General features: G+C 36.9%; 2 protein-coding genes across 2 annotated transcripts; one reads left to right on the top strand and one right to left on the bottom strand.

Moving 5' to 3' along the window:
• Positions 1–61: 61 nt before the first annotated feature.
• LOC129809290 (Golgi SNAP receptor complex member 1-like) lies at positions 62–1016 on the bottom strand (the record flags this gene model as incomplete). The annotated part of the gene is given in 5 exon segments (XM_055859125.1): positions 62–102; positions 104–361; positions 418–510; positions 574–743; positions 862–1016. Coding segments are annotated over 5 exon segments (584 nt in total), but the record flags the coding sequence as incomplete, so codon positions are not given.
• Positions 1017–5149: 4133 nt separating this feature from the next.
• LOC129809291 (T-complex protein 1 subunit zeta-like) lies at positions 5150–7181 on the top strand. The gene is given in 6 exon segments (XM_055859126.1): positions 5150–5401; positions 5573–5801; positions 5803–6159; positions 6161–6730; positions 6732–6903; positions 6906–7181. Coding segments are annotated over 6 exon segments (1596 nt in total). The 5' UTR covers positions 5150–5264; the 3' UTR covers positions 7037–7181.
• Positions 7182–11768: the final 4587 nt, after the last annotated feature.

Raw genomic sequence — 11768 nt, 5'->3', positions numbered from 1 at the left:
AAGAAAAAAATAAAAGAAGCTAAGGAAGTGCGAGAAATAGGATTTGCAGAGGAAAAAATACCTCGATATCATGGGAAAGCGATTGGAAATGTCGTTGAAGCGGAGTCTGAAGACGCTTGAAATACTGCCTCTGGGACGTTAAGTGCTCCTTCGTCTCAATCGCAATATTGATCTGATCATTGATGAGACTGTGGGAGGAATTGAGGTGGGAACTCTCCTTGAGATACATATCCCGCCTACTGAGCCCCCCACTTGAGATGGAAGATGAGGAATTGCCAATTCCAGAACCTCTCAGAAGTTCCTCTCGTTCTATTCTCGTGGTATGATTAGCACGGATCTTGCTGAATTCCTGCCGGTAGCCCTAAGACCCCCAAAAATTGAGATTGTCTACCCCTAGATCCAGGGAATTGTACTTACATTCAAGATCTCCCTGTGTCTCTGCAGCGTATGAATCATCATGGAAGTGCCACTAGATGGAAGTTCTGCCATTTTATCATTGATGGTAGAGAGCTGTAAGGTAGAAAACCACCCTTTAGACAATTCCAAATCCCCCGGAAGTGGGTAGAAACTCACCCTGTCCAGCATTTGTTCGATTTCCATAGAAAGATTGTCAAAGATATGTTCACCGAGAAGAGGAGCCGAATCCGAGCTAGTGGAAGTACTTCCACCCGATCCCACTTTACTAAAAGCCACCAGCTTCAAGTCAATATCATTCTCCAATCGTCTGGCGAGTTTCCTCAGGTCTGGAAAATGAGAAAATTGGGAAATCTCTCACTTGTTTTGATGACATCACAGCCATTTTATTAGCCTTTTTTCACATGGGTTTTCTACCCAAACCCCGCAATGAAAACCTCAACTAACCATCCCATTCGGAAGAGGGCATCTTAGTGAATCTTTCCGATGACAAGCTTTAGTGGAAAATCCTGGAAAAATACGTAATTTTTCAGTGTGAAAAATGGGTCAAAAATCCCACGGAAAAATAAACACTGTGACAGCTGTCAAGCCGGATTCCAGCAGTTTTCTACAGTGTTGCCAACTCTAGATTTTCCCTAGATTTAGGAGATTTGAGTGGGCATTTAGGTCCAAAAATTTTGATCTAGGAGTTAGGAGAATATTTTTTTTTTAGAAATTATCGAAATCATCTACAAAATTTATCAAAAAAAAAATGCGACAAACACAATCTAACGTGGAAAATGTCAACAAGAGCATTTAAAAAAGCATTAAACGTGTCTACACATTGGAACTGATTTCATCAAGAAATATTTCAAAAAGGTTTTAACTCTTTCGCGTCCCACTTTTATTCAGCAGATGAATTCATGTAAAATTGAGTTTTTCCTAATGCTTTATGATCAAATATAATAGTTCTCAGAGGAAAAAAATTTCCATTGCGTGAAAACTCGGAAAAACCCCGGATCATATATAACCCTATTGTCCTCAAGTGAAGTGTACATACCATTTTCAAAATCTATATCACGGGCTTTTTAAGAGTTTTTTTTTGCTTGAAGTTATTAATTTGGCCAAAACCATGGCAAACTGGATTGTTTTGATGAACACTGTACTCCTGGTGTTCAAGGAATCTTCCTGGTAATCCCTTGAACAGTCACTGTCACAATATTTTGAGTGGTATTTGGCAAAAATAAACTTATCCACATATGTATTCACACACAATACAATTACACAATATGAGACGCTTGCAGAATACTCTAAAATATTGCAAAATATGTTATAATTCATCAGATATAAGATGAAATGTCCAGGAGCAAGATGTCCCACCTGCATTTCACAAAGAAAAACAATGTCCCAAACTACAATTTCGCTATAGGTTTGGGACGAAAACACTGTTATCCTTGGGGACAATAGGGTCATATATGACGCGGGAAAATTCTACACGCTTTTCTGGAAAATTGAGAGTAGTTTATTATATCAAAATATGCAATATACAATCCTTCGATATTCTATTTTGTGTTTCAAAAGAACTTTTTGCTGAAAAAAATAAATGAATATAAAAAAATTGAAAAAGAAAAGTCATTTCACAAAGTTCGAAATTCGTGATTTTTTATCTCAAATATTTTCTTTTCCTGAATATCTGGAGTCTTGAGAAAATTAGACAAGAATCTTACATCCTTCTATTATGATGTCATGCACAAATCGATAGATTTCAATTAATGTAAATAGTCAAAAAAAATTGTTGTTTCCCCCGGGTCATATATGACCCTAATGACGCGAAAGAGTTAAAAGAAATGAATTGCTTAGAATTTACATCTAGATCTAGATTAAACTATAAAAACTTATTATTTTTGACCATGTATTCTAATAAAACGTGAAAGTTATAAATCATAATATTTTGAAATGATTAATTTTACTGAATTTGTATAAAATTTATTAAAATAATAAAATTTGTTTTGTCAAGTTTCAGGTGCAAATTACAAATATGATAATTTGTGTATCTTCGCTAATTCTGTTCTTTTTCAATTGGAACACATTTTAGCTCAGACTATACAGTTTAATTTAAAAAGAAAGTTTGGTTACATTTTTCAATTTTGATTATGTTTGCCAAATATAGCGGAAACAAATGTTTTCGATTTTTCTGTTGTGTTCTGATTGTTTACATAGAAGTTTTCTTGACAAGTTTTCAATTATTATTAAGACTTTGTAAATTTATATTGATCATATAATTAAAAAAAAACTTGGTTTTCATACAATTGTTCTACGTCCAAATTTCTCCATAAATTGGATGACATTTCGCTTCCAAATGCACGAATTTGAAAGACTTTTTGTGTCTTTTTAGTTTATAAAACTCAATTTTCTCTGAAACAAATTCCAGGTAATTTTTATTAATCATAATAAAGGCAGTTCTATAGAATTTTGTAAAATACAAAACTTGTAATAGATAAATAAAAAAAATGTCCATATAAAATATAATTATAAAACTGACTGCTTTTACTTGCAGAGAGATTTTATAAAATATTCATTGATTTTTTTCTTTTTTTTTAAATAAATTAAAATAAATATTAGATGCTTTCTACTTTCAGAATTTTGCAAAAAAAAATTATACGAAGAAAGTTATGTTTTTGTCGTGGAAAAGCCATCGACTTTTATTAAAAATAATAATAATAATAATAATAATAAGGATAATCATTCGAACCATTTAACTATCCTCCAATTCCGTATTCTGATAAACAAACAAAAATTATTTTGTTTTTTCATCCATCAGTAAAAAAATTGCATGTGAAAATTATTAACACTTTAAAACCCAAAGTGGCATTTTACTCCAATTTTAAGTTTGGAGCTTCATAGTAGAAATTCTATTCAATATTATGCTAAAGTGATAACACTAATGTATAGAGAATTTAATTAGCTTTCGTTTAGTAGAAAAAAATAGTTGATAACTTTATTGTTATTTAAAAAATTGTGAAAAAAACAAAAAATGGGCGTAGAATACCTTGGCGTAAAATGCCACCTTTCTTTTATATGGAGTTGGCATCCTAAATGGACATTTGAATGGCTTATACTACATAACCTAAAAAATATTAATATTTTTGAGTTTTGTCGCGATTCGAAAAAAAAACCTAAAAAATACGAGAAAATGTCAAAATAATTATTAAAAATTAAGTAATATAAGACCTAGAATTGTTGTAGAATGGTAATGTAAAAAAATAAGGTGAAAATTCACTTTTCGCTTTGTTTTTCTTTTTCCGATTCCCAGTTGGAATTTCACATAAAATTTTCTTAACAAAAGCACAAACTATATTATGAGAATTTGAAAATTTTACAGGAAAATATATAGATATGAGTTCTAAAATTCTTGCCAAATTGCTAGGAGAAAGGAAATTCAATAGAAATTGCCTTTTTGCTACGAAAATCTAAAAATTCACTTTGACATGTTTTGTCAATTTTCACAAAAATTTATATAAAAATGACAAGAATAATGGAAAATTGAAAAAAATAATTTATGAGTCCTAGAACTGCTGTAGAAGTCTTACGGAACGAAAAACTATTGAAAAATAACTTTTTTGTGGAGAATATTATCTGCACTGGAATTTTATGTCAGTTTGGTATTTTACGTGATTTTTTGGCTCGGGTTTTAAAGTGTTAAGGATATACCCCATAGCAAAATTCCGCGGAAATTCCAGTGGAAAACTTGCGTCCAAATTGCAAAATTCGCCGGAATTTGACGCAAAAATTCCACTAAGTTTTCCTATGGAATTTGGAGCCGGAAATTCCATTGGAATCATAGTGCTCCATGGAATTTCAATTACGATATGCTGGAATTCCGGCGTTAAATTCCGCGGAGTTCCGTGGAAGATTTATATGGAAACTCACATGTGAAACGTCCGCGGGATAAGCTGGAAAAATCGTATGCAAATTTCCACTATCTTTCCATAGGGTTTTATATGGCTTTTTCCACTAATACTGTTTTTATGTCATTTAATATATATTTTAGGAAAAATTATTTTTTTTATAAAATATTTTTTTATTGCTCAAAGTGTTAATTCGTTATTGCTGGTTTAGTAAAACCAGTAAAACATATTATAATCCTCGTAATCTTTGCTATTTCTTTAATATTCGGAAGTAAAATCACGAGGTGCATGTGACAGCGGTGACAGCTTCAATTTTCTCCATTTTATTTTGGTGGAAAAATCAACATAAATTCCACGAGAATTTCCATGGATGTATTCTAAAAAATCCAGCTTAAATCCATTATTTTCCTTGGAACGTATTATGGAAAATTCCTATGGATTTTTTAAGGAAAATAGTGGAAAAATCCCAAGGAATTTTTCGCTTTTTATTCCTATTCCGCTTTCTTTTGCTATGGGGTACGTACGCAATAAATATTCTTGACAAAGGCAATACTCCCGGAACGAAGAAACATAACTGGAAACATGCTGGAAACGAGGAAACACACCAAGAAACGAGAGAAACACAATTTTTTTAGCGATAGAAACAGAAACGGAGAAACAGAAACAGAAACGGAGAAACATTTCTCGTGTTTCTGGAAACGGGAAACGCAAGCCAATTTCTTTTCTTATGAGTAACCCCTCGCCCGGAACTCCCGGGAACTCCCGATGAATATTCAAATTCAAACATCTAAAATTTAGGAGATTTTTGGGAGATTTGAGCATCTCATTTATCTGTCATCGAAGTGTTGGCAACAGTGATTTTCTAGTAGTCTCCGCACATTTTGCTCTGGAACATTCTCAGACCGCTCACTCTTGTTTTTCTGTGAAAATTTTCCGTAATTTTGTGGTGTTTCTAGTGCTGAAATGGCTGCTATTAGTTTGCTGAATCCCAAGGCAGAATTTGCCCGTGCTGCCCAAGCGCTGGGCATCAATATCTCAGCGGCAAAGGGGCTCCAAGAGGTCATGAAACCTAACCTCGGACCAGAGGGCACCCTGAAAATGTGAGTATACCGCATATGCTCTGTTTTCTGTGATTTTTCGGGGTTTTCTTGGCAATTTGGGCGTTCGGGATAATTTTTACCTTTCTCTGGGGAATAAACTACAGCCCAGGGTGATTTGGGGGGCTGGAAATACAGGCTGGAAGGGAGATATTGAAGATGAAATATTTTTAGGTTAGTTTCGGGAGCTGGGGACATAAAGATCACGAAAGATGGGAATGTCTTGCTCCATGAGATGCAAATTCAGCATCCCACGGCATCTCTCATTGCCAGGGCTAGTACAGCTCAGGATGACATGACTGGGGATGGGACAACATCGACAGTTTTGTTGATTGGGGAACTTCTGAAGCAAGCTGAGATTTTTGTAGCTGAGGGATTGCATCCCAGAATGATTACTGAGGGTTTTTGAGAAGGCACGGGATCGTACCCTTGAAGTGCTCGATGCTCTTAAAATCCCAGTGGCGATTGACAGAAAGGGATTGACCGATGTGGCCAGAACAGCTCTGGCCACAAAGGTTCGGGCAGATCTGGCTGAGGTGCTTACAGATGTCTGTGTGGGGGCTGTTTTGGCCATTAAGGGGTCTGAGGATAAGCCTGTGGATCTCCACATGATCGAATTGATGGAGATGCAGCACAAATCAGCCACAGATACTCAATTAATTGAGGGTTTGGTGCTGGATCACGGTGCTCGGCATCCGGATATGCCAAAGCGCCTGGAAAATGCCTACATTCTCACATGCAACGTTTCCCTAGAATATGAAAAAGTCCGAAGTGAATTCGGGCTTTTTCTACAAGACAGCCGGAGATCGGGAGAAGTTTGTTCAGGCTGAACGGGAATTCATTGAACTGCGCTGCAAGAAGATCATCGAGCTGAAGAAGAAAGTGTGCGATGGCACAGATAAGACCTTCGTGGTGATCAACCAGAAGGGTATCGATCCCATGTCTCTGGATATGCTGGCCAAGGAGGGTATCCTAGCCCTTAGGCGTGCCAAGAGGAGGAATATGGAACGTCTGGCATTGGCTTGTGGCGGAAGTGCCATGAATTCCGTGGAAGATCTCCAGGAGTCCCATCTGGGATATGCAGGACTTGTGTATGAGCATGTCCTCGGAGAGGATAAGTACACTTTCGTGGAGAAATGCAAGAATCCCCAATCAGTGACAATTCTCATGAAAGCCCCCAACAAATACACCCTGACGCAGATTAAGGATGCCGTCAGGGATGGATTGAGAGCAATCAATAACACCATCGATGACAAATGTCTCATTCCCGGGGCAGGAGCCTTCGAGATTCGAGCCTACAATGAACTCATGAAGTTCAAGGATACCGTCAAGGGGAAAATCTCGTTTGGGTGTCCAAGCATTCGCAGAAGCCCTCTTGGTGATCCCCAAAACTCTCGCACTGAACTCCGGGTACGATGCCCAGGACACCATTGTGAAGCTTCAGGAGGAAGATCGCTTGAATCCCGATCCAGTGGGATTTGATATTTTCACCGGAGAACCCATGAAACGGTAGATTTGGGCGTCTATGACAATTACGTGGTCAAGAGACAAATAATCCGTTCGTGCTCAGTAATCGCCAGCAATCTGCTCCTAGTGGATGAGATCATGAGAGCAGGAATGACCAGCCTCAAGGGATAGACACTGAGGCGGGTCAATGCTTCCTTTATTCTACTCAATGCTGCCCAGCTAATCATTCACAGAGTATTTTTTGCATCTCACAAACCAGTTAATTGTATTTCGTAAAAAAATTGAAATAAACTCTCAAACTTACTAAAAAAAAAAACTATTTTTTTTTATTTTTTGCATTAGAGCGAGCATCCCCACGTTCGGTCCAATGTAAATCCTTAATGGCTGGGAAAAAACGAACGCGTTCGAATCTGGCCCCTACAAAAACCCGTGTAAACGACCTCCCTGAAGCTGGACGAAGGCCAGCCGAACGCGGGTTTGTGTCTTGGCTAAGAAAAACCGTTGCAAATTCAAATATTTTTTGTGTGTCTCGGCTAAAAACACTGAGAAAAATTGAAATAATTATATAATAATGAAAAGAAAATTGCGGAAAATCTGTTTTTCATTGAAAATTATGGTGTGTGTCTTGGCTAAAAAGAAATTGATATGTACAATTTCCCAACTTTTTCTCTCTGAAAATTCTTTACGAACATAAAAAAATTTTGAACGAGTTCTCTGGTAAGTAACCATTTCAAAGGATTTATTTTCCCTAACAAATCTCTTTGTTTCCTGGACTGATCATCCTGGATGTGATACATGTATGCAAGTTTAAAGAAAAGTCGTGTTTCACCAATGGTTTCCTTCTACTAAATTTTTCCCTACGGGGTTGTCATTTATCTCACTACCCAAAATAGATAGCCCACTAAATCCCTAATAAAATGTACCATGTGCCATGCCTGACAAATCCTTTGTTTCCTGGACAGATCATCCTGGATGTGATACATGTATGCAAGTTCAAAGAAAAGTCGTGTTTCACCAATGGGTTTCCTTCTACTAAATTTTTCCCTACGGGGTTGTCATTTATCTTACTACCCAAAATAGATAGCCCACTAAATCCCCAATAAAATGTACCATGTGCCATGCCTGACAAATCCTTTGTTTCCTGGACAGATCATCCTGGATGTGATACATGTATGCAAGTTCAAAGAAAAGTCGTGTTTCACCAATGGTTTCCTTCTACTAAATTTTTCCCTACGGGGTTGTCATTTATCTCACTACCCAAAATAGATAGCCCACTAAATCCCCAATAAAATGTACCATGTGCCATGCCTGACAAATCCTTTGTTTCCTGGACAGATCATCCTGGATGTGATACATGTATGCAAGTTCAAAGAAAAGTCGTGTTTCACCAATGGTTTCCTTCTACTAAATTTTTCCCTACGGGGGTTGTCATTTATCTCACTACCCAAAATAGATAGCCTACTAAATCTCTAATAAAATGTACCATGTGCCATGCCTGACAAATCCTTTGTTTCCTGGACAGATCATCCTGGATGTGATACATGTATGCAAGTTCAAAGAAAAGTCGTGTTTCACCAATGGTTTCCTTCTACTAAATTTTTCCCTACGGGGTTGCCATTTATCTCACTACCCAAAATAGATAGCCCACTAAATCCCCAATAAAATGTACCATGTGCCATGCCTGACAAATCCTTTGTTTCCTGGACAGATCATCCTGGATGTGATACATGTATGCAAGTTCAAAGAAAAGTCGTGTTTCACCAATGGTTTCCTTCTACTAAATTTTTCCCTACGGGGTTGTCATTTATCTCACTACCCAAAATAGATAGCCCACTAAATCCCCAATAAAATGTACCATGTGCCATGCCTGACAAATCCTTTGTTTCCTGGACAGATCATCCTGGATGTGATACATGTATGCAAGTTCAAAGAAAAGTCGTGTTTCACCAATGGTTTTCTTCTACTAAATTTTTCCCTACGGGGTTGTCATTTATCTCACTACCCAAAATAGATAGCCCACTAAATCCCTAATAAAATGTACCATGTGCCATGCCTGACAAATCCTTGTTTCCTGGACAGATCATCCTGGATGTGATACATGTATGCAAGTTCAAAGAAAAGTCGTGTTTCACCAATGGTTTCCTTCTACTAAATTTTTCCCTACGGGGTTGTCATTTATCTCACTACCCAAAATAGATAGCCCACTAAATCCCTAATAAAATGTACCATGTGCCATGCCTGACAAATCTCTTTGTTTCCTGGACTGATCATCCTGGATGTGATACATGTATGCAAGTTTAAAGAAAAGTCGTGTTTCACCAATGGTTTCCTTCTACTAAATTTTTCCCTACGGGGTTGTCATTTATCTCACTACCCAAAATAGATAGCCCACTAAATCCCTAATAAAATGTACCATGTGCCATGCCTGACAAATCCTTTGTTTCCTGGACAGATCATCCTGGATGTGATACATGTATGCAAGTTTCAAAGAAAAGTCGTGTTTCACCAATGGTTTCCTTCTACTAAATTTTTCCCTACGGGGTTGTCATTTATCTCACTACCCAAAATAGATAGCCCACTAAATCCCCAATAAAATGTACCATGTGCCATGCCTGACAAATCCTTTGTTTCCTGGACAGATCATCCTGGATGTGATACATGTATGCAAGTTCAAAGAAAAGTCGTGTTTCACCAATGGTTTCCTTCTACTAAATTTTTCCCTACGGGGTTGTCATTTATCTCACTACCCAAAATAGATAGCCCACTAAATCCCTAATAAAATGTACCATGTGCCATGCCTGACAAATCCTTTGTTTCCTGGACAGATCATCCTGGATGTGATACATGTATGCAAGTTCAAAGAAAAGTCGTGTTTCACCAATGGTTTCCTTCTACTAAATTTTTCCCTACGGGGTTGTCATTTATCTCACTACCCAAAATAGATAGCCCACTAAATCCCTAATAAAATGTACCATGTGCCATGCCTGACAAATCCTTGTTTCCTGGACAGATCATCCTGGATGTGATACATGTATGCAAGTTCAAAGAAAAGTCGTGTTTCACCAATGGTTTCCTTCTACTAAATTTTTCCCTACGGGGTTGTCATTTATCTCACTACCCAAAATAGATAGCCCACTAAATCCCTAATAAAATGTACCATGTGCCATGCCTGACAAATCCTTTGTTTCCTGGACAGATCATCCTGGATGTGATACATGTATGCAAGTTCAAAGAAAAGTCGTGTTTCACCAATGGTTTCCTTCTACTAAATTTTTCCCTACGGGGTTGTCATTTATCTCACTACCCAAAATAGATAGCCCACTAAATCCCTAATAAAATGTACCATGTGCCATGCCTGACAAATCCTTTGTTTCTGGACAGATCATCCTGGATGTGATACATGTATGCAAGTTCAAAGAAAAGTCGTGTTTCACCAATGGTTTCCTTCTACTAAATTTTTCCCTACGGGGTTGTCATTTATCTCACTACCCAAAATAGATAGCCCACTAAATCCCTAATAAAATGTACCATGTGCCATGCCTGACAAATCCTTTGTTTCCTGGACAGATCATCCTGGATGTGATACATGTATGCAAGTTCAAAGAAAAGTCGTGTTTCACCAATGGTTTCCTTTTACTAAATTTTCCCCTACGGGGTTGCTGCAGATGTGACATCCCAAAATAAGTAGCCCACTTCATCCTGAACATGATCTACCATGCGTCATATGCGAAGGAATTCTGACTTCCGGTTTATAAGCCCATGACTCTGACCCATGTAAGAAAAACTCAATGAGAATTAATTTTTACTAAATAGTTAATTCTCCCAATTTTCTCCTACGGGGTTGCTGCAGATGTGACATCCCAAAATAAGTAGCCCACTTCATCCTGAACATGATCTACCATGCGTCATATGCGAAGGAATTCTGACTTCCGGTTTATGAGCCCATGAGTCATATGAGAGATCGACGCCGAGAAATTTTCGGCGGCTGCGGCTAAAATTTTAAAAATGTCTACGGCTCGCTGCGCGCCGGCGCGCCGGCGCGCCAGCCGAGGATATCGGCTGCGGCTCAACCAGGCGCGCCGGATTTTTTTCATATTTTTCGATTACAACCACTATTATACACCGATTGTCCTCAAAATTATAAATAGAAAACGTTTTAGTAGCAATCAAAGCTTTTAAAGGAAAACCTATCAATTTTAGAATTGAGCATGACATTTGCCTATTACTAATAAAAAAACGCACAATAAAGTAAAAGGTGAATTTCATTGGCATGTGATAAGGAAATAATTTTATCTGAATGGCAAAATGTCCGAAAATTTCCCAAAATGGGGCAAATTGAAACAAAACTGAAATTATTTCAGAAGAGAACAAAAAATGCATTTTTACTTACTCCAAAATATTTGTAATCAGGAAACATTGGACAAAACTTATCAAAACTGACATTTAACTTTTTAGATGAGCTCTTCGAAAACATGAGATATATTCACTTAGCATAGAAAATTTACTGCTTTACAACTTCCGAAAATATGATTTTCGAGTCATTTTATATCGATTCTCAAATGTACTGCGGAAAATATTGTTGTGATGTGTAACTTATTACATTCTTCTCTTGACAAAATGTTCAATTGATATAATTTTACAAAAAATATATATTCTACAATTTCGAGATGTTCTTCTACTTTACACTTCTACTTTAGAATTTTAATGCGATTCACATTGATGATCGCTAATAAACATACTAAGGAGTAATTTGCAAATTTGAATTACTAAATATTTAGGATTTGATCTACCCAAAATCTTTTCTAAATAGGATTGAATTAATTTCAATAGAATATGGTGGTAGATTTATTGAAAATCTGAAGATAGAAATTCTTAGTGATTTTTAGTAATTAATATTTGATTT

This window comes from Phlebotomus papatasi, unplaced genomic scaffold (assembly GCF_024763615.1).
Source record: "Phlebotomus papatasi isolate M1 unplaced genomic scaffold, Ppap_2.1 HiC_scaffold_574, whole genome shotgun sequence".
NCBI lineage: Eukaryota > Metazoa > Arthropoda > Insecta > Diptera > Psychodidae > Phlebotomus > Phlebotomus papatasi.
Note: the sequence above shows the minus strand (reverse complement) of the source record. Positions and strands in the feature narration are given on the sequence as shown.